At 43.1% G+C, this 24,329-nt stretch overlaps 1 protein-coding gene across 1 annotated transcript in view; it reads right to left on the reverse strand.

The window, feature by feature from the left end:
- The window catches only part of NMNAT2 (nicotinamide nucleotide adenylyltransferase 2), a 189,799-nt gene that overhangs the window by 34,033 nt on the left and 131,437 nt on the right, over window positions 1-24,329 (reverse strand). Inside the window, exons 3-5 of the mRNA XM_060035178.1 lie at window positions 3,580-3,668; window positions 2,731-2,798; window positions 466-544 (exon numbers count right to left, since the gene is read on the reverse strand). Coding sequence (XP_059891161.1) covers window positions 466-544; window positions 2,731-2,798; window positions 3,580-3,668 — 236 coding nt within the window. The remainder of the gene's footprint in view (window positions 1-465; window positions 545-2,730; window positions 2,799-3,579; window positions 3,669-24,329) is intronic.

Here is a 24,329-nt window from a genome sequence, read left to right on the forward strand (position 1 = left end):
AGGAATGAGTGTGCATGACAGTACGACGCCTGCGGGTATGAAGTACGGCAGTAGCGGCAACCTACACTGGGGTAAGAGGACCAGTGGGTCCCCAGGAGGTGTGGCAGGAGGACCTGGCTGCTTGTAACTTTGCCCAGTGCCCTTCTCTCCTCCTTTCTTTGCTCGCTTCTTCTCTCCTCACTTTCTGAAGCTTTCCAGCTGTGGTCTCCTGAATCCCACCTTGAACTTACTGCCAGAAGATGAAAACTGCCCCAAGTCATATCGAGGAGGGGGACAAGGCAGGAAGCAGCCTCTGGCGCTGCTCTGGGTCCCTAATTCACTGCCCTCCGTGGTGCTGCTCAGAGCCTGGTCACCCCCACCGCTGGCGGAGAAGCAGGAAACAACAGGTCAGTAGGCCAGCAGCATCCTTTCCTTGGTCTGCCCGGCTTCCGTGGTCCACCCAACCCTAAGCCTGGCCCAGCTTACCTTCATGAGGTCCCGATGGTGTTCGAGGACGCTGCAGGTTGTCTGCCAGGTGTCCTGATAGCACTCCCACGGGTCCACCCTGACAATAGGAAAGATGTTTCCCTTGGTTTCCATTCTCACACTCTTTGCTTATTGGTTCCTTCCAATGACATGGCTCAAAAAGCTTAGCAGGCCTGGTCATACCAAGTACTTAGACCTCGAATCAGGTAAAACATGGGCTTGAAACACCTTCCTGAACCTCAGTTTCCCCACTGTGAAATGAGAGGAGTTTGACACAGGCTTACATGAACAGTTGCTGGTGCTGGTCTGGCCAGGTTTAATATCAGCACCAGACCTTCCCAACTGTGGGGCTTTGGGAAAGTTATGTGATTTTTTGGTGCTCACTTTCCCATCTGTAAAATGGGAATAACAATAATAACTCTCTGCGGGGTTATTAGAAGGGGTCAATGAGTTTTCTATGCAAAGTGCTTAGTATAGTGTCTTGCTCTTATTCTTACCTGCAAAATGGGAATTCTCCTCTGGACCTTATAGGACTGTGATAAGAATGAAATGAGCCAGGCCCTCATCAAGTGGCGACTGCAGTTACCTGAACTGGGGAATCTGCCCATGTCTGACTCCCTGTGCAGCGGGGTGCCCTGTGGGCTTGGAGGTGGGCACGGCAGCCAGACTGGAACGTACAGCCCCGCAGACTGGCCAACCCCTGCTGCACATGGGATGTGAAGTGAGCAGGGACCCAGCCCCTGACGGATGCAGCACTCGGACTTAATTACCAACTTAATGAGCTGCTAAATTGGGACGTTCCTTAAACACGTCCTTAGCAGTTGAGCATTCCCTCCCTAGCCCCACCTCACAGCCCACCTAAGGTTCCCAGAGATGAGATCTCGTGAACTGAAAACACTTAGCGACCCAGCTTGCCCTGAGCCCCCAGATCCCTGACCACCCTCCCCGCTGAGATGGGCAGACACCTGACCTGGCTAAACAGCCTCCCCCATGTCCAGGGACTCTGCGCACCCATGCCCCATCTCTAGAGCTATCTCCAAGCCTCTCTGGTGACCTCAATTCGCGGAATTCTGATTTTCCCAGGGCCTGGAGCAGTGCAGGGCAGGCAGTAAGTGCTCAGTGAATATTTGTTGAATGAATGAGGGAGTTATTTCAGAATCTTCTAATCACATACAAGCAGTAACAGTCTCCTGTTCAGTATTTCCCCCACTGGACCCCATTTTCCCCGGAGATCATGAGGTGCCGTGCTAAGAGGCTCCGTTTCTACCCTGACTTGACCACAGATGTGCTGTTCCCTCTCAAACTCCTTGACTTCTCCTGAGCTGTCTCCCAACCTCACCTCTGTCTCAGGGGGGAGGGAGGGGATGAGAAAGTCTGTAAAGGGCATGCACTGCTCACACAAATCACTGCGCACAAATGGCACGGATCACTATTCAATTGTTATTGTTGCTTTCCTTCACTGCTCCCATTTCCACCCACCCCATCTCTTCTCCGCTAACTCTCTGCATCCCTCATTCTGAGGTCAGCGGCCCTTCATTTCTCCCCTTTCGTGGAAACCTCTAGGTGCTGCTTATTTTTCCACGGGCTGGGGTGGGGGGGAACACAATACAAATGGTGTATTGTTATTTTTTTAAAAAACATCATCTTCTCATGCAAATTATAACTGTAGGAGCTTTGGGGGGCATAATTAGCATAATTAGTGGAGGTTTGCTTTAATTACACTGCAAGCACAGTGGATAATGGTGTCTGCCATCTTAGAACTGTGCAGGGACCGTCTGAGGGAAAGGCTGTGAGCGCTTGGACCTGCCCCCCCCCACCCCGCCCCACACCTCTGTCCCACTGTCATCGTGGGACCCTAGGAAGCCTGAACAGGAATGGAAAATAGCCAAAGCCGGGGGACCTTCCCTGAAAGGTAGTGACAGCTCATGGAAGTGAGTACGGAGGAAGTGGAGAGGGATCTCGGATTTTCTGGCCCTGCCTCACCCCAATCCCAATGATGTTTGTGGAAGCTCTAAGCATACTCCTGAATCCAAATGTGCCAGAGCAGATGAAACACCAAAAGCTCCCTCTTTAGTTCCCCAGGCTGTATAAATTGGTTAAAAAATAAAGTCATCAGGCCACCCCAGAATGCTTACGTTATTATCGCCTGCATGCGGTTAATCTCTCCCCCGGCCTCCCCTCTCCTGTGGGGACTCTTCCTTTTCTCCACCCATTCCCAGGGTGTCCCTGGGCCACCCACCTCTGGCATCATCAGGCCAGCCCTACCTGATCCAGTCGGAATTCTGGACGGCCAGCTGACACATGATGAGACGGTGCCGGCTCGACACAAGGCCCTGGGAAGCAACAGAGCAGTTGTTGGGAGGTTCACTCTGCTCCCCACAGACTCCCTAAGACTCCATCCCAAGCCAGCCCATTATAAAAGTGCAGCATTTTTCAGTGCTGACAGAGAATGAAGGTGTGACCCCTCCACATGTCCCCCTGCTACACACAAGCATAGAGTGGCAGGGTGGGTGGGAGGGAAAGAATGGAGGGTGTGTGCAGTATACTCTCCTCCCCCATCAGGGTCAGAGGTGAGCCTCCACTGATGAAGAAGCCAGTGTGTACCCAGCACAGAGAGGAGACGTAACGTGGTGAGTGTTGCCTTGTTTCCCGGGTCCATCTGGCTGGGTCACTTCCCCAGAGCCCACCAAGTTGTATCTGGGGGAGGGGGTTGAGGTCTGGGAGGGCTTCTAGATTTTCTGGGATGTGTGACAGGGAGGGAGGGGCAGGGAAATGAATTTTAAATCCGACATAGGAGGCACAGGCCTTTTTCTCCTAGAATCCCAGGAAAGATTGCCCAGCCCATAACCAGCCCCCAGTTTGGCATCCGTGCCGAGTCACATGGCATGGATGAGTTCTGACTGGGCCTGGTCGCCGGCAGCTGTTCCTCCCAGCTGCTGCCCAACCCCCATTCGCTCAGGTCTGACTGTGGTCCAGAGATGGGAAGCAGGACACCTGCTAATGGGTGTTTTGCGTTTCCAGGAATCGTAGATGGCAGTGGAGCAGTTTTACATCAGAGGAAGCATCGGGTCAGGAAGGGGGGTTAGGGAGGAGAGGGGCAAAGGAGGAACCCACCTGTTTTCCATAGGAGTCATGGACAGGAGACACAATCCCACCAATGACAATAAACCTTCCAGTTTTGTGTAGATAATCTCTGGCTCTTTCTAATTAAGAGAAGAAAACCTCACATTATTAAAGAGGAAAGGTGTGGATTAGAGGTGATCATTGAAATCAGTACGTTCAGCTCTGTAAGGCTCATTTCCCATCTTTCTTGCCATTTAAATAGAAAGTGCGGACTTTCAAAGCAAACACTGGTGATTCAAGAGGTTATGGAACCAGATTTCAGCCCCCAAAGCAAAAGGATCTAGAAGTCAAGGGGATTAATCCAGGTTTAAAGGTCCAGTGCTGGACTAGCTCAGAGAGATTTAAAACAAGCACCTCACTCAAAGCCAAAGGAGCAACTGATTGGAATTAACCATTATGATCACAAGCGGAAATTATTCCGAAGTGAAGGAGTCATTTTTTAAAAAGAAAAAAGAAGAAGCCTTCTTATGATATGAAATGTGGGCTGACTGCCTCATGGAGTTACTCAGAAGAGGAAAATCACCAAAGCAAACTTAAAGGGCCTTCTACATAATTAGGGAGAATTAACAATCAGACCAGAAAACCAACATTACAGTTGGTTGAGAAAAGTTCGGCCAGAGAAAAGCCTTTTTTTTCTGCTGAAAAAAAGTCATGATGTTGCTTTTTCAAATTTACCAGACAAGCCCAATTTCATTTTCATGAGACAATTTAGCAAACTAAGAAGTGATGAAGATTTTGGTTCTGTCTTTCTTCTAAGGCGGTTCGTTGTACAAATCCAACAGGTCCTGAGCTACCACAGCTGAGGGAAGGTGGTGTGGATTTACTGTGTAGGTGAGGGATTCTGTAAGGGAACAGGGGCTTGGGTAGCAAAACTGGCTGTATAGTTTACAAGCAAGCTTCCAGGATCACCCTGCTTGCTCTCTTAAAAATTTTAATTCTCACCACATTTGCCTCTTTTTTTTCTTTCGATGTGAAATCTCTTAAAGTTTTTTTTAAAAAGTAGTTAATAAACTTTAGTTTTTTAGTACAGTTTTAGATTTACAGAATAATTAAGCAGATAGTACATAGAGTTCTATGTATTCAGTCCCCCCATCTTCCAACCTCCCCCCGCCACACACCCCATTTCCCCTGTTATTACTATCTTGCATTAGTGGGGTATAATTGTTACATTTGATAGGCCCGTATTGACGCATTATTATTAACTATAGGACAAAGTTTACATTGAGATTCACTCTTCGTGTTGTATGGTTCTGCGGGTTTTGACAAATACATAATGATATGTGTCCACATTGGTTTCATAGAGAATAGTTTCTCCACGCTCAAAATCCACTGTGCTCTCTACCTATTCATCTCTCTCCCTCCTTCCAACCGCTGGTAACCACTGATCTTTTTACTATCTCTATAGTTTTGTCTCTCTCAAAATGCCAAATAGTTGGAATCACACACTATGTAGCCTCTTCAGACTGGCTTCTTTCACTTAACAATTCATATTTAAGGTTCCTCCATGTCTTTTCCTGGCCTGATAACTCATTTCTTTTTATTGCTGAATCATAGTCCATTGTCTGGACGTACCACAGTTTGTTTATTCATTCACGAATGGAGGGTCATCTTGGTTGCTTCCAGTTTTCACTGACTATGAATAAAGCTGATATAACACTCATGTGCAGGTTTTTGAGTGGACATAAATTTTCAACTCAGGTAAATATCAAGGAGTGTGATTGCTGGAACATGCAGTAAAAGTATGTTTAATTTTGTAAGAAACTGTCTAACTATCTTCCAAAGTGGGTGTACAATTTTGCATTCCTGCCAGCAGTGAATGAGCGTTCCTGTTGCTCCACATCCTCACCAGCATTCAGTATTGTCAGTTTCTAACATTATAACGTGTGTCATCTTTGCTTTTTAAAAGAGTGATATTGCTTCACTAGTTTCCAAATCTTATTCTGAGGTCAAGAATAAATTGAAGGCCTTGTAGCAAAACCTTTTGGATATCTGAATGAATTCTATAGCCCCTCCTCTCTTCCCTTTGCCCTTTATACCCCAGTCTTCCTTAAGATCATTTCCATATGGGCTTTGGCTGTCACATACCCTCTGCTGCAATAAGCCAGACCTTCCTTCATCTCCCTATCTTAGAAAAAGTGTCCTCTCTTTACTCTCCACTTACAAGCTTTTCATTTGAAGGTCAGCTCCACCCCTTATCCAGCATGCCTACCCTGGCAACATCCCCCTTTGCTGGACTTACTGACCTACTAGCTCCCTGTGCATCCTGTTCAAGGGATATGATCTGGAAATTGTTTCTGAAAGTTTGTGTCTTTACTCCTCTTCTGTACTGAATTCTTCAAAGCCAGGGACTTTGCTGTAGAGAAGAGGTCCCAAATGCACAGCTAAAGGAGATGTGCAGTTAACATGCACGTGAGAAGCAAGGAGAGTGTAAGACGATTTACATTCAAACAACCTTGGCTTGTTCTGTTGCCACTTGACACACTGTACAGGCTTAAGAAAAGCAATCCACAAGTAGTTCAGTCTGTCACCCATGCCAAAGACTTCTTGCGCTCTTAAGCACTCAGCACAGTGGCTTGTCTATTGAGTAATGCTTGTTCAACAAATGCTCATACCTAGAAGCTCATGTAGCCACCTTCCCTTAGGGTTTCCTTCCACTGGGCCATGTCTGTCAGGAGAGCCACCCACTCCATTCCTCAGACCACACTCCAGAATTTCCAAGGGAAACAGGTTGCACAAAGCAACCTCATTGCCTTAGAAAATGTTATCCTTTCCCTCTGGCCAAGATGAGGGGGCACTTCCCCTGGCAATGCTCCAAAGCTCTCTGTCTCACAAAGAAGCAATTTTTGAAAGGGATAGCCCCAACCCTACACCCTAAAAAAGGATTCCTGATCTGAAATAGTTAAACACAGAAGAGTCATGATTGTGATCATGCAGTCAAATCAATTCAGTTAACATTTATTGAGCACAAAATACCATGATGGATCCTAGAGGGATAAGAGTGGCTTTATTTATTATTCTCCAAAGGTTCACAATAATGGAGAACCAGAAAGCTCTAATGAGAGGCAAACTGGGTGAATGCTATAGCTGTGGCTTTCAATGTTGTTGTTGTCGGTGGTGGTGTTTTACTACAACCCACAGTAAGAAATACATTTTATATCCTGGCATAATACATACATATGTATGTTTATGTATAATTAACTGAAACACATGTTACAATATTTTCTAGTACATTCTGTCCTACTAATTACAAATTTAAATAAAAAGCTGGTCATTCCCTAGTCATGCGTGGCAACCTATAGTTTGAACAACTCTGTGAGATACTAGGGCACGTGGGAAAAGGGACAAGAGAGGTAATTTTGTCTTTCCAAGGAGTGTGAGGAGTTCCAGCAAATATTCAGAAATTGCACAGTTTAAAGTATGCTTATCAACTGGTTTAGTCTTAACCACTAGGGTTAGGCTGTAGGGGACCTGGTAGGGGTGGGGTGAGGGTGAGGGAGGGGTACTGTTGGCTAAGCAAGTGGGAATCAAACTTCAAAGGGTCCTGAAAGCCAGGCAAGGAGTGTGACTTTATGCCACTGTTTGGTCAACATGCATCCTATGGACCACTTGCGTTGGAATTACCAGGGAGAGGCTATTAAAATGCAGATTTTTAGGTCCTCGTCCAGAGTTACTGAGTCGAAATCTCTGGGATTGGGACTTAGTCTACTTTTAAAATTAGTTTCCCCAGGTGATTCTTTTGCTCTCTAAAGTTTGAGAACAATAGACATGCATTGACAATAACCATAAAGATGAAAAGTATAGATAATAGGGAATCATTGAAGGCTATTGAACATGGGGAGTGACATGCTCTGAGCTTGAAGAAAAACTCACAGAGGGGTAGTGAAGATGGTGAAAAATCCTGCCTTAAAGGAGACAATCATTCCTGGCAGGAAGTTTTGGGCCAGGTGATGAGGGATAAAGGAAGAAGATGACCCATCAAAACTTCCCAGAGAATGTTCAGGGACAATGGATTTCCTCCTCTCTCCAGACATTCTGTTTGCTTTGCCTCTGGGGCTTTGCAGTTGGATGTGTCAATGCAATGCCATGTCGTCAATATTTCAGGCCATACCTTTTGCCTGTACCAATAGCGCTAGGTTTTATATTCTGCAAGTCACTTGTTGCCTTTGTATCCTCTAATTTGAATGGAATGTCAGGCAAGTAAGAAACTGGAGGGACTTAATCTTGGAGGAGTCGAGACGGTGGTGTGGGAAGACGCAGAGTTCGTGTCTCCCCACAAGTAGGGTGCCTGCCGGACACTAGTGGGAGACCCCAACACCCAAGGAAGTGGGAAGAACCCCCAAGCAAACCGGTAGGACATGGGGGGACTGAGGGTGGAAGAGAAGTGGAGTCCGGACAGGACCAGCGTCCCTGAGGGGTGGCTGAGATGGGGGAGGGCTTCCCATGCCTGGAGGGACCCTCGGGGGCTTGGATCAGCGGGGAGGGGGCCCAGCATTTCCACTGCGCAATCGGCCAGGGAAGTCTGCCTGGCTCTCTCTGGCTGGGTCCTATGCCCTCAGAGGTCCCTTCCAGGCTGGGTTGGTCCTGGGGGCTTAGAGGCTGGGAGAGATCAGGAGAGGCAGGTGGGAGGAACCCTCCAGGACAGGAGGAGCAGGAGAGGAATGGAGGGCATTTGTCCTGCCCACTAGAGCCCAGGAAGCGTGCTGGGCTGCCAGGTGGGGTGCCCCCCGCTCTGAGACCAGAGGTGGGAGGCACGCCTGGGCCCCTTCTGTTCTGTTGAACCTAATCCCTACCCCACCCCACCCCTGCCTTTTCCAGCCCTGTGGCTACTAAGCATAGGCCCCACCCAGTGCCGAAACCTCGCCACTGCTTAGGCCCCGCCCTCCACAGCCAAGGCCTTTTCCACCTTTTTTCTCCTCCTCCTTTTTACTATGGTGGTTCTGTTTTACCTTCTGGTTGTCGTTTCAGCTATACTTTTATTTTTATATTTTTTCTAACATAGTGGTTACTTTCCTAGTCTAATTTTATTTTTTACATTGTTAACCTTTTTATTTTTTTGCTGCCATGCCCAGCTTGCAGGATCTTGGTTCATGAGCCAGGGGTCAGGCTGAAGTTCCTGAGATGGGAGCTCCAAGTCCGAACCACTGGACTAACAGAGAACCTCAGACACCAGGGAATATTGTTCAGAGTGAGGTCTCCTGGAGGTCCTCTTCTCAGCACCAAGACCCAGCTCTACCCAACAGCCTACAAACTACAGTGTTGGAAGCCTCAGGCCAAACAACCAGTAAGACAGCAACACAATCCCACTCATAAAAAAAAGGAAAAAAATGAGATGGCAAAAAAACTATGTCACAGATGAAGGAGCAAGGTAAAAACCTACAAGACCAAATAAATGAAGAGGAAATAGGCAATCTACCTGAAAAAGAATTCAGAGTAATGATAGTAAAGATGATCCAGAAACTCAGAAATACAATGGAGGTACGGAAATGGAGGTACTAGAAATGTTTAACATTTCTAGAAGATCTAGAAGAACTGAAGAAAAAACAAACAGAGGTGAACAACACAATAACTGAAATGAAAAATACACTCGAAAGAATCAATAACAGAATAACTGAGGCAGATGAATGAATAAGTGGGTTGGAAGACAAAATGGTGGAAATATCTGCCAAGGAGCAGAATAAAGAAAAAGAATGAAAAGAATTGAAGACAATCTCAGAGACCTCTGGGACAATACTAAATGCACCAAGATTCAAATTATAGGGGTCCCAGAGAAACACGAGAAAAAAAAAGGGACTGAGAAAATATTTGAAGAGATTACAGTGGAAAACTTCCCTAACATGGGAAAGGAAATAGCCACCCAAGTCCAGGAAGCACAGAGAGTCCCATAGAAGATAAACCCTAGGAAAAACACACCAAGACACATATTAATCAAGCTAACAAAAATTAAATGCAAAGAAAAATATTAAAAGCAGCAAGGGAAAAAACAAAAAATAACATACAAAGGAATTCCCATAATGTTATCAGCTAATTTTTCAGTGGAAACTCTGCAGGACAGAAGGGAGTGGCAGGATATACTTAAAGTGATGAAAGAGAAAAACCTACAACCAAGATTACCCAGCAAGGATCTCATTCAGATTCAACGGAGAAGTCAAAAGCTTTTCAGACAAACAAAAGCTAAGAGAATTCAGCACGACCAAACCAGCATTACAACAAATGCTAAAGAAACTTCTCTAGGCAGGAAACACAAGAGAAGACAAAGATCCACAAAAACAAACCCCAAACAATTAAGAAAATGGTAATAGGAACATACATATCAATAATAACCTTGAATGTAAATGGATTAAATGCCTCAACCAAAAGACACAGACTGGCTGAATGGATACAAAAACAAGATGCATATATGTGCTGTCTACAAGAGACCCACTTCAGACCTAGGGACACATACAGACTGAAAGTGAGGGGATGGAAAAAGATATTCCATGCAAATGGAAATCAAAAGAAAGCTGGAGTAGCAATACTCATATCAGATAAAATAGACTTTAAAATAAAGATTGCTATAAGAGATAAGGAAGGACACTATATAATGATCAAAGGATCAATCCAAGAAGAAGATATAATAATTATAAATGTTTATGCACCCAACATAGGAGCACCTCAATACAAAAGGCAAAGGCTAACAACCATGAAAGGGGAAATTGACAGTAATACAATGATAGTGGGGGACTTTAACAACTCACTTACAACCAGACAGAAAATAAATACGGAAACGCAAGCTTTAAATGACACAGTAGACCCAATAGATCTAATTGATATTTATAGAACATTCCACCCAAAAGTGGCAGAATACACTTTCTTCTCAAGTGCACATGGAACATTCTCCAGAATAGATCACATCTTGGGTCACAAATCAAGCCTCGGAAAATTTAAGAAAATTGAAATCATATCAAGCATCTTTTCCGACCACAACAGTACGAGATTGGAAATCAACTACAGGAAAAAAACTGTAAAAAACGCAAATACATGGAGGTTAAACAGTGCGCTACTAAATAACCAAGAGATCACTGAAGAAATCAAAGAAGAAATAAAAAAATACATAGAAACAAAGGACAATGAAAACACGATGACCCCAAACCTCTGCAATGCAGCAAAAGCAGTTCTAAGAAAGAGGGAAGTTTATAGCAATTCAGTCTCACCTCAAGAAACAAGAAAAACCTCAAACAATTTAACCATACACCTAAAGCAACTAGAGAAAGAAGAATAAAGAAAACCCAAAGTCAGTAGAAGGAAAGAAATCATAAAGATCAGAGCGGAAATAAATGAAATAGAAACGAAGAAAACAATAGCAAAGATCAATAAAACTAAAAGCTGGTTCTTTGAGAAGATAAACAAAATTGATAAATCCTTAGCCAGAATCATCAAGAAAAAATGGGAGAGGACGCACATCCAATAATTAGAAATGAAAAAGGAGAAATCACAACTGACACCACAGAAATACAAAGGATTATAAGAGAGTACTACAAACAACTATATGCCAATAAAATGGACAACCACGAAGAAATGGACAAATTCTTGGAAATGTACAATTTTCCAAGACTGAACCAGGAATAATTAGAAAATGTAAACAGACCTATCATAAATAATGAAATTGAAACCATAATTTAAAATCTTCCAACAAACAAAAGTTCAGGACCAGATGGCTTCACAGGTGAATCCTATCAAACATTTAGAGAAGAGCTAACACTGATCCTTCTCAAACTCTTCCAAAAAATTGCAGAGGGAGGAACACTCCCAAATTCATTCTACGAAGCCACCATCACCCTGATACCAAAACCAGAAAAAGCTATCACAAAAAAAGAAAGTTATAGACCAATATGACTGATGAACATAGATGCAAAATCCTGAACAAAATACTAGCAAACAGAATCCAACAGCATATTAAAAGGATCATACACCATGATCAAGAGGGATTTATCCCAGGGATACATGGATTCTTCAATATACACAAATCAATCAATGTGATACACCATATTAACAAACTGATGAATAAAAACCATATGATTATGTCAATAGATGCAGAGAAAGCTTTTGACAAAATTCAACACCCATTTATGATAAAAACTCTCCAGAAAATGGGCACAGAAGGAACCTACCTCAACATAAAAAGGCCACATATGACAAACCCACAGCAAGCATCATACTCAATGGTGAAAACCTGAAAACATTTCCACTAAGATCAGGAACAAGACAAGGATGTCCACTCTCGCTACTCTTATTCAATATGGTATTGGAAGTCCTAGCCACAGCAATCAGAGAAGAAAAAGAAATAAAACGAATACAAATTGGAAAAGAAGGAGTAAAACTGTCACTGTTTGCAGATGACATGATACTATGCATAGAAAATCCTAAAGATGCCACCAGAAAACTACTAGAACTAATCAATGAATTTGGTAAGGTTGTAGGATACAAAATTAATGCACAGAAATCTCTGGCATTCCTATACACTAACAATGAAAAATCAGAAAGAGAAATTAAGGAAACAATCCCATTTACCATTGCAACAAAAAGAATAAAATACCTAGGAATGAATCTACCTAAGGAGGCAAAAGACTTGTACTCAGAAAACTATAAAACACTAATGGAAGAAATCAAAGATGACATAAACAGATGGAGAAATATACCATGTTCTTGGATTGGAAGAATCAATATTGAGAAAATGACTATATTACCCAAGGCAATCTACAGATTCAATGCAATCCCTATCAAATTACCAGTGGCATTCTTCACAGAATTAGAACAAAAAATTTTACAATTCGTATGGAAACACAGAAGACCCCGAATAGCCAAAGCAATCTTGAGAAAGAAAAACTGAGCTGGAGGAATCAGGACCCCTGACTTCAAACTATACTACAAAGCTACAGTAATCAAGACAGTATGGTACTGTCACAAAAAGATAAATATAGATCAATGATACAGGATAGAAAGCCCAGAGATAAATCCATACACATATGATCACCTAATTTATGACAAAGGAGGCAAGACTATACAATGGAGAAAAGACAGCCTCTTCAATGAGTCGTGCTGGGAAAACTGGAGAGCTACATATAAAGGAATGAAATTAGAACACTATATAACACCATACACAAAGATAAACTCCAAATGGATTAAAGACCTAAATGTAAGACCGGACAGTATAAGGCTCTTAGAGGAAAACATGAAAAGCACACTTTGACATAAACCATAGCAAGATCTTTTTTGACCCACCTTCTAGAGTAATGGAAATAAAAACAAAAATAAACAAATGGGACCTAATTAAACTTCAAAGCTTTTGCACAGCAAAGGAAACCATAAACAAGATGAAAAGACAATGGGAGAAAGTATTTGCAAATGAAACAGTGGACAAAGGATTAATCTCCAAAATATACAAACAGCTCATGGAGCTCAATATCAAAAAAACCAAACAATTCAATTAAAAAATGGGTGGAAGACCTAAATAGACATATCACCAAAGAAGACATACAGGTGGCCAAGAGGCACATGAAAACATGCTCAGCATCACTAATTATTAGAGAAATGGAAATCAAAACTGCAATGAGGTATCACCTCATGCCGGTCAGAATGGCCATTATCAAAAAAGCTAGAAACAATAAATGCTGGAAAGGGTGTGGAGAAAAAGGAACCCTCCTGCACTGTTGATGGGAATGTAAATTGATACAACCACTATGGAGAACAGTATTGAGGTTCTTTAAAATCTAAAAAGAGAACTATTGTATGACCCAGCAATCCCACTACTGAGCATATACCCTGAGAAAACCATAATTCAAAAAGAGACATGTACCACAACGTTCATTGCAGCACTATTTACAATATCCAGGACGTGGAACCAGTCTAAATGTCCATGAATGGATAAAGAAGATGTGGCACCTATATACAATGGAATATTACTCAGCCATAAAAAGAAACGAAATTGAGTTATTTGTAGTGAGGTGGATGGACCTAGATTCTGTCATACAGAGTGAAGTAAGTCAGAAAGAGAAAAACAAATACCATATGCTAACACATATATATGGAATCCTAAAAAAAAAAAAATGGTACTGATGAACCTAGTGGCAGGGCAGGAATAAAGACGCAGACGTAGAGAATGGACTTGAGGACACGGCGTGGGGGAGGGGGAAGCTGGGGCGAAGTGAGAGAGTGGCATGGACCTATATACACTGCCAAATGTAAAATAGATAGCTAGTGGGAAGCAGCAGCATAGCACAGGGAGATCAGCTCGGTGTTTTGTGATGACCTAGAGATGTGGGATAGGGAGGGAGGGAGGGAGGCTGAAGAGGGAGGGGATATGGGGACATATGTATGCATATGGCTGATTCACTTTGTTGTACAACAGAAACTAACACAGTATTGTGAAGCAATTATACTCCAATAAAGATCTATTAAAAAAAAAAGAAAGAAACTGGAACCCAGCTAAACATAAGTGGCCAAGGAGCACATACAATTACTCTTTCTTTGTTTCCCATAGAGATTCTAAATGCTTGAAAAGTCTAGTGATATCTAACTCAGGAACTGTGGTACTGTGGAAACAACACTGAACTTGGGATCATAAGACTTCTGGATCTTGGGTAAGTCACTTAATTTCTCTGAGCGTTAAGTTACCATATCTATTAAATGCCTTCTTTCCAAGGTTGTTATGAGGATCAAGTCAAATTCTGAATATAAAAATGCATAATGCCCATGTGGTTTTACTGGAGAATTTCACCAAACATTTAAAGAAGAATTAAAACCAATGCCACAGAAGGATCTAATGTAAAACATGGTGACTATAATTGATTGATAAGTAAAATGATTCTAACACCCAATTCCAATGTGTGTGCATGTGTGTGTGTGCATGTGTGTGTGTGTTTCCCATACCACCAGGCAATTCTTGGACACCAGTGGGGTGTCCTACAATTCAACCCAATTCTGACTCATCTACCTGGAGAGAGCTTTGGATCCCACAGATTAAGGGCTCAGTCTTACAAGACTGCCTCCTCCCCTTCGGATGACAAATTCCAAGCTCATGTTGTTACTGTGCTTCTGACTGACCACGCGGTTACAAACTGGAGTTTCCCATGACCCACTCCTTGGACTTCATATGCCAGTCACAAGTCCAGGTTGTTACCTGTATTTCTGACCAACTGGCTATAAATCAGAGGCTCCCACGACCACCTCGTTTATCTGATTAATTTACTAGAGCAACTCACAGAACTCAGGAAACCCGTTTACTTACCAGATTATCAATTTATTACAAAGGGTATTAAAGGATACATACAAATCAACAGCCAGAAGAAGAGATACATATGGTGGGGTCCAGAACAAAGGAGTCTCTGTACTCGTGGAGTTTGGGGTCTCATGGAATTTGGGGCATGGCACAGTGGTATGTGGAAGCATTCTGGTTCCCCAACCTAGAAGGTCTTCAAACCCCTTGCTTTTTGAGTTTTTAATGGAGGCTTCATTATTTAGGCATGAATGATTAAATCTTTGGCTATTGGTGACTGATTCAACCTACATCCCCACTTCTTCCCCAGAAATCAGATGGTGGTGCTGAAAGTTCCTACCTTCTTCTCTTAGTTGCTTTCCAAAAGTCACCTCATTAACATTAGCCTAGTTGTGGTGGAAAGGAACTGAAGCAAGAGACCAAGTATTATAACAAAAGATGCCTCCATTGTTCTTATTGCTCAGGAAATTCCAAGGGTTTTGGGAGCTGTGAGCCAGAAACTGTGCACAAAGACCAAATATACATGAGAAACATATATGTGGACATCTGAATGACCACATCTATATTTCTTATAAATCACAGTATTGCAATAACACTGTATTATCTAATTTAAATTTGCTAAGAGAGTACAACTTAAATGTTCTCACCAAAAAAATGTAAATATGTGAGGTGACGGATGTGTTAATTAACTACATGAGAGGAATCCTTTGACAATGTATACTTAAATTAACACGATGTACATTTATCTTAAAATTGTATATGTCAATTATACCTTAATAAAACTGAAACTTAAGAAAAATTCTAGAGTCTCTTCTAAAAAATAGAAAAGAAGGGGACCCTTTCCAATTCATTTTATGAAGCCACTATTGCTCTGACATCAAAACCAGGCAGAGTACAAAACATGCAAAAATCATTAGCAAAGTATTAGCAAATAGAATCTGGCTATATATAGAAAGAATTATACACCATGACCAAGTGGCATGTAATCCAGTGATGGAAGGCTGTTTCAATATTTGAAAAATCATTCAGTGTAATTCATCACATTAACAGGCTAAAGAAGAAAAATCACATGATTATATCAATTGATGCAGAAAAAACAGTTGACAAAATTCAACATTCATTCATGATAAAAACTCAGAGAAGTAGGAATGGAAGGGAACTTCTTCAACATGATAAAGAACATCCATGAAAACCTACAGCAAACATCATACTTAATGACGAAAGACTGAATGCTTTCTCCCTGAGATCAGGAACAAGGCAAGGACAGCTGCTCTTACCACTGCTATTCAACATGGTACTGGAATTTCTAGCTAGCTCAGCAAAGCAAGAAAAAGAAATCAAAGACAAAGAGATCAAAAAGAAAAAAAAAAACAAAAAACCTATCTCTGTTGCATATGGCATGAAAGTTTACTTAGAAATCCCACGAAATCTACAAGGAAACTCCAAGAACTAATAAGTGAGTTCAGTAAGATCATAAGATATAAGATCAACATAAGAAAATCAATTGTATTTCTATATGCTAGCGAAAAAACACATGGAAACTGAAATTTAAAATACAGGATGGGGGCTTCCCTGGTGGCGCAGTGGTTGAGAATCTGCCTGCCAATGCAGGGGACATGGGTTCGAGCCCTGGTCTGGGAAGATCCCACATGTCGCAGAGCAACTAAGCCCGTGCGCCAGAGCTACTGAGCCTGCGCGTCTGGAGCCTGTGCTCTGCAACAAGAGAGGCCGCGATAGTGAGAGGCCCGCGTACCGCGATGAAGAGTGGCCCCCGCTCGCCGCAACTAGAGAAAGCCCTCGCACAGAAACTAAAACCCAACACAGCCAGAAATAAATAAATAAATTTATTAAAAATAAAAAATAAAAAAAATAAAATAAAATACAGGATGACTTATAACCTTTCAAAAAATAAAATACTTAGGAATAAATATAATAAAACTTATACAGAACTTATATGCTAAAAACTACAAAATGCTGATGAAAGAATCAAAGAAGATCTAACAAAATGTTGAGACATACTGTGTTTATGGATTAAAAGACTCAACATAGCAAAGATATTAATTCTTCCCAAATTAATATATAAATTTAATGCACTTCCTATCAAAATCTCAGCAAAATTTCTTTTTTGCATAAATGAAGACAAAATAATTCTAAAATTTATATGGAAAGGTAAAGGAGCTGAAATAGTTAATACTGTTTTTTAAAAAAGAGGAATAAAGTGAGAAAATTGATCCGTCTAAATTTTAAACCTTATTATACAACTATAGTAATCAAGAGTGTGAGGTATTGGCAGAGAGGTAGACACATAGATCAATAAACTAGAACAGAGAGTCCAGAAACAGCCCCATACAAGGATGGCCAACTGAATTTTGACAAAGGTGCAAAAACAATACAATGGAGGAAGGGTAGTCTTTTCAATAAATGGTGCTGGAGCAACTGGACAGCCATAGACCAAAAACAAAATAAAAACAAAAACACTCTATACAAAAGTTAATTCAAAATGAATCATAGATTTAAATTATGTAAAACTATAAAACTTTTAGATGAAAACATGCAAGAAAATCTTTGGGTCCAGGGCTTGGTGAAGACTCTTAAGACATGACACCAAAAACAAGATGTATAAAAGAAAAAAAAAGCAATAAATTGGACTTTAATAAACAACTTTTTTTTTCTACAAAAGACCCTATTAAGAGGATTAAAAAAACAATTTATAAGCTGGGAGAAAATATTTGCAATCCACATGTCTTAGGATTCATATTTAGAGCATAGAAAGGACCCTCAAAACTTAACAGTAAAAAAACTAACAATCCAATTAGAAAATGGGCAGAAGACGTGAAAAGACATTTTACTGAAGAGGACAGATGGATGGCAAATAAACACATGAAAGGATGTTTAGTACCTCTAAGCATGAGGAAATGTAAATTAAGACCATGAGGAGATATACCTATTCACTAATAGAATGGCTATAAGAAAAAGGAATGACAATGCCAAGTGCTGTCAAGGACGTAGAGAAACTGGGTTCCTTGTGCATTGCTGGTGGAAATGTGAAATGGCAAGCTACTCTGAAAACTAGTTTTGCAGTTTCTTAAAAAACTAAACATACATTTACCATATTACTCAGCAGTTGCACTCCTGGGTATTTATCCCAAAGAAATCAAACCATGTCTACATAAAAACCTGTACATGATTGCTCATATTAGCTTTATTTGTAACAACCAAATACAGCAAACAAATAAAATGGCCTACAAGAGCTAAATGGTTAGACTGTGGTACATCCATACCATGGAATACTACTTAGCAACAAAAAAGGAACAAGCTGATTTGGAACAAACAAAAAGGAAAAAGGATAAATGCAACAACTGAGATAGATCACCAGTTCATCACACTGAGTGAAAAAAAGCCAATCTCAAAAGGTTGCACACTGTATGATTCCATTTACATAACATTCTCAGAAATTATACAGATTAGTGGTTGCCAAAGGTTAGGGATGGGGGTACGGGAAAAGGAAGTGGGAGTGACTATAAAACTGTAGCTCTAGGGATACCTTTGTGGTGGTGGACTCGTTTTGTATCTTAATTGCGTTGGTTACATGAATCTACACATGTGATAAAATCACATATAACTACACATACACTTTATACCAATGTCAATTTCCTCATTTTAGTATTGTACTGTAGTTACATAAAATGTAAGCATTTCAGGAAACTGGGTGAAGGGCACATGGGATCTCTCGCTACTATCTTTGCAACTCCCTATGAATCTATATTTGTTTCAAAAGAAAATGTTTTTAAAGAATTCACACTAAACCACCAAACAATGTATAATTTTAAGGTGGCAGTGTGCACATCCAAGCAAATGGCTAGAAAACTCGGGGGTTAGATGCTTCTGGAAATTTATCTCTCCTCATCCCTTTGCAGTTTTGTTACTATCTGGATTCCAAGATTTTGGGTTGTTAAGGCCGGGAGGTGTCATTGAAAGCAGTGCTTCTCAAGCTGATGTCCATGTAAATCCTCTGGGGATCTTTCTAGGATGTAGATTCTGATTTCAAGGATCTGAGTGGGGCCTGAGATCAGGGCCTTGATTAGGGTGAGGTGAGAGGGGCAGGATCATTCAAGTGCTGGGTCAGATCCTGTCTTCATTTAAAATTATGGTATTTTCGGGCTTCCCTGGTGGTGCAGTGGTTCAGAGTCCGCCTGCCGATGCAGGGGACACGGGTTCGTGTCCCGGTCCGGGAGGATCCCACATGCCGCAGAGCAGCTGGGCCCGTGAGCCATGGCCGCTGAGCCTGCGCGTCCGGAGCCTGTGCTCCGCAACGGGAGAGGCCACAACAGCGAGAGGCCAGTGTACCGAAAAAAAAAAAAAAAGATATTTTCTTCATCATGGATTTTGGCATTAATTTTGATTTTTTAAAATATTATTTATTTTGATTACTGAGTTTCGGGGTGCCCCCTTAAATTTTGCACTGGAGGGGGCCATCCCCCTTGGCCTCACCCCACTCCTGGCCCTGCCTGAGATGCAGCATTTCTAATAAGCTCCCAAATGAGACGAGTGCTGCTGGTGTGTAGACTATATTTTGAATAGCAAGGGACTACAGACAGGTGGGGCAGCCCCTGCAATGGTAGGGTACCCACAAAAGAAGTTCTCCTCCCTCCTCGACTCCACCACTACCACCACTTTGCATAACAAGGGCATTTCTCAACACTGGCAGGTAACCCACTGGCAAAGCCGTAGCTAGGGCCCTGGAATTTAATTTCATGCCAAGCTTCCCAAGTTGTGGTCTATTGTTGTCCGTCAGCTCTGTCCCGGGGACAGAACCAAATCACTCTCACATTTTACATGCTGGTCTGACCCACCCTCCATTTGGTCTACTTTCCTTGCTCCTAGTCTCACAGAGGAGGAGCCCGAGGCTCCCAGTGGCATCGTCATGTCCTGTCCTTGGTACCCAAGGATCCACTGTGTCTCACAACTCATCCCAGGCCACTTGGAACCAGGTAAATCTACCTTCCCGACAGGCTGTGCTGGACCCACCAGCTGAGGATAGACACAACACAGGTGATTTGTCCATTAATAATAGTTCATGAGACATGAGACAGACATGTCTCGTCTGCCTCCTGGCTACTCAGTGAACCTGGCTGATGCGTAATCTACTCTCCTCTTCCAGGCAGTTAATGGAGGAAACACTGTGGTCAGGACATCAATACTAACTTGATTTTTCCTTTTCAGCTGCAATTAGAAATGATCTTTTCTGAGTTGTATTCACAGCTAGAGCTGCCTGCATTTTCCTTGTTTGTGAATTTCACAAAGGCAGTTTGGATTTGTAAACATTCTAAATCTCAGAAAGCACTTGCTAATAAAGGAAGAAAACAAACTGTGAGTCCCTCTAGGCAGAGTTATTCCTGCTCAGGGGCTAAAAAAAAATATTTTTAAGGGAACCATCCTTGTGGCCTAGCAAACTGAACCCCAGGCATTCCCTAACAAAAATTTAATGAGTGTTTATTATGTTCAAGGCTCTCTGCCAGGTGCTGTAGGGGACATAGAGAAGTAAAAGACACAATCCCTATCTCTAGGGAGCTTAGGTTTTCAATGCAAGGACATGGCATCCTCTGCTTAATCAATACCAAAATGAACAGCAGAGACCTTAAGTGCTATAGGACTTCAGGGGAGGGAGCAATCCCAGTGGAATGGGGTGGCCTGGGAAGCTTTCCTAGAACAGATGAGACTTGAGCTGGGTCCTGACAGCAGAGAAGAGGAAGGTATATTCACTCTGTCTTTTAATTTTCTGTTTTCTGATGCTTTAACATCTGGGCCCTTGCTGACCCTGGAAGGGCCACCCTCCAAGAGTTTGCCAGTTCCTAGAGATGGAAAACAACTCACTCTAGAATGCACCCTTCCCGTACCACCTCCTCCATCTGGCTCTCACACTTAGGGCCACTATTCCCCTGCCCTAATCACCCCAGAGCCAGGTACCATACTAGAGACAGCTCCTATGTCACAGAGCCTGTTGAAATCATTCACACTAGCCAATCCTAAGCCTGCTTACCCTGCCTCTCCCCCTTCCTACAGAAACCACAACAAAGGCTCTTCCTCATGTCTCACCCCATCTCTCTGCCTCCTGACTGGCTCTGGTGCTTCCCCATGTGGCCCCCCACCCCTGAAACCTGTCATGTCCTCTCTCCTCTTGGGATCTGTGAGTATACGTATCTTTTCAATGGCAATCATCTCCTGATCTGTTGGCCTTGCCACACCTAAATAATAGCAAAGCCTACATTTTGAAACAGAAGAAAGACACTCATTCCAGGGGGACAAGGCGATGTGAGCAGATGAACTGAGTCATGAGTGGAGTCTCCAGGCTCTATGGCTTGGCTTCTTTGAAAAGCAATGATACCATTTTCAGCCACTGTCACTGAGGGTGTCCCCCAAACAACTTGAGCATCTTTCTGGATCTTCCTCTGGTCTCAAATCCTCCAGTCTCAATCCTTTTGGGAAGCAGGGAGCCGGGCGATCACACGCCCCTGGCTGGGTGAAACAGTCAGTCATACCAGCCTCTCTGAGTTGTCCAGCCTAAGGCATAAGACAGTTGTCAAGTGAGATTCCTATTTGAGTCTGAAATGAGTATGAAAGAGTGGTATTTTCTCTGACGTTGATCCATGGGTGGGACTATGGGAGCCCACCATGCCACCCCTTGGACATCATTAGCTGAGTGGGCTAAGAGCCCCCTAAAATAAGTGCAGCAGGCTTACTCCCCCCCAGGGATTTACAGACTTACCCCAGGGAGCAGTTAGCTGAGCTCTTCATGAATCAGCCCTGCCCTTGCTAGCCATCTACAAGTGCATGCCATTGTGCCTCAGTGGAACTGGGGGAGAGGATGTGGATTCACCCCTCACTGGATTCACCCAGTGGCCTCTCCCCTTCCTCAAACACTTTACCTGCAACTCTAGGAGAAGCAATGAAATATGAAGTCCCTTGAGGTCATGAGAACACAGATTTTTCTTCACAGTGAAAGCGTCTTAGCCCCGCCTATCTGACTCGGGAAGGCACGTGATGGAAGCTACGTTTCCCGAGGAGGTGACAGCATGCCCAGATCCTGTGCATTCTTCTGCCCAGTGTCTGTGGCTAGCGGCTGACCAGCAGAAGAGGCGGTCTGAGCTTGGATGCACGTGGGGATCAGGCTGAGGTCCCTGAACACAGTCATGTGCAGAGCAGCCCTGAAAACCTTGAGAAGCTCCCCTGGACACAGAATCCAGTCTCCTATTGACCATCTGTCAACTCTCACCAGCTGCCCCCCCACCCCCACTGCGCATGCCTCAGGCTGTCTGAACTGACCCAGGAAAGTAATCAGTGCTTCCCAGAACCCCTTGCATGCTTGGCTTTCCTCTAGTTCCTGGATTTTTAACCATTTGTCTGGCTTTTGCAGCCCTGAACTGGTTGTCAGGGAGAAACAGTGTGGCACAGTCACTCCCCCTTTACCGCCGATCTTATTTGCTCCACTACCTCTAGCTTGGGAGGATTGGAGTCCCTTTGTCTTCACAGCTGGGAAATGATTTATGACCCTCATTTCCTCAACTCTCACTTCTGACAGGCAGTGCTGGGGTGAACCTCTCATACGTCCCGGCTGCCATGTGCCACCCCAGAAGTCTCCATTCAAATCCGTTCCACTTGAAAAGCTCCCCTCCGCCCCCCACCCAGATCTCCAGCCGTCACCCCTTTCAAACCAGGCTACAAGCTTCTTGGAATTCACCCACTGTTGAAAAAGCTTTTTTCTATTTATTGCCTCAGAAATAGAGAGCTAAATATATACATGAACCCTTCAGTGAGACTCACAAACACATGAGAGAATTATTTCAGAACCCCGCAGACTGTAATACTAAATATAACTGGGTGGGTGGGTGGATTGGGGAGGGAGGCGTGGCTAGAGTGGAAGGTGAGGGGGAAGGAATAAAGGCAGGAGGAGGACACATGATGTAGAAAACCCACCGTAGCTTCACATTAAGGAGACGAGTCTCTGTCATTTGCATGGAATCAGGCTCTATTTTTAACTACAAGTCTGTTACTCCACACTTCATTAACCATTAACCTTTTTGAATGGCTTCTTATTTAGGGATAATTCAGGCTTTGCAGTAGGATTTACTGAGGAAATAGCTTTGCCTTTATTAAGTAAAACAAGTGGAGAACATGAGGCCAAGAAGTTTCCTTTTTTGTAAGGATGTGGTCCTCCTGAGGCTGTAGTGCAGGGTAGGATTTCTTAAAGGTTAAAAGTTGCTTTTCTCCTACAGAACGCTATTGGAAAAACGCTGTTTTCTTCACAGCTTTCTTATTTGTGTTCATCTTTCCTCTCTGCTTCCCCAAGAGTCAGTAGAAATATCTTCTGGAAATAAGGGCCCCCTTAGCTAGGGCAACTGACTGCCCAGTTTTGCCCAAAACTTTCCTAGTTTTAGCACTAAAAGTTCTATGATCGGGAAGACCGTTCAGTCCCCAGCAAACTGAGACGGTTGGTGTGTTATGCTAAATAACGGCCCTCGAGGGCTTCCCTGGTGGCGCAGTGGTTGAGAGTCCGCCTGCCGATGCAGGGGACACGGGTTCGTGCCCCGGCCCGGGAAGATCCCACATGCCGCAGAGCGGCTGGGCCCGTGAGCCATGGCCGCTGAGCCTGCGCGTCCGGAGCCTGTGCTCCGCAACGGGAGAGGCCACAGCAGTGAGAGGCCCGCGTACCGCAAAAACAAACAAACAAATAAAAAACGGCCCTCGAAAGATGTCCATATCCTAATCCCTGGAACCCGAAAATATGTTACCTTAAACATAGCAAAAGGGACTTTGCAGATGTGACTTAAATTAAGGATCTTGAGACAGGAAGATTTTCCTGTATTATCCAGGTGAGTCCCATGAAATCACAGAGGGAAGGCAGGAGGAGATGTAACAACAGAGGAGATGTAACAACAGAATCAGAGGGAGATTTGAAGATGGAGGAAGGAGCCATGGGACCAGGGATGCAGGCGGCCTCTGGAAGCTGGGAAAGGCGAGGGAGCAGATCTCCCTCCGAGCTTCCAGGAAGAACACACCTTGATTTTAGGACTTCCAGACCACAAGATAATAAATTTCTGTTTCTTTAAGCCAAAAAGTTTGTGATAATTGATTACAGCAGCAGGAGTAAATCAATATAGTTGTCACCCTAACCCTGCCTCCACCAGGGTGCCCGGTCTACCACTGAATCTTGCCGTCTTTTTCTTTTACATGCACGTGAACCAAACAACAAGTATCAGCTCCCACAGAAGTGGAGAAAAGAAATCAGCTCACAAAAAATGTACATGTGTTAGACTCTTTCAGGGTCACAGAAAGGACACAGTTTTAAAGTAATTCCAGTGTTATTTTGGAATTTCCTCTTTAAAGAAACCTATAAGTAAAGAAATGTACAATAACTTATAAACACCCCAGAGTAAAGCCTTTGCAACTCCTTAAGTTTGGACACCGAGCCGACCTAGGAGGCAATGGAGTA

Source organism: Delphinus delphis, chromosome 1 (assembly GCF_949987515.2).
Source record: "Delphinus delphis chromosome 1, mDelDel1.2, whole genome shotgun sequence".
NCBI classification, from domain to species: domain Eukaryota; kingdom Metazoa; phylum Chordata; class Mammalia; order Artiodactyla; family Delphinidae; genus Delphinus; species Delphinus delphis.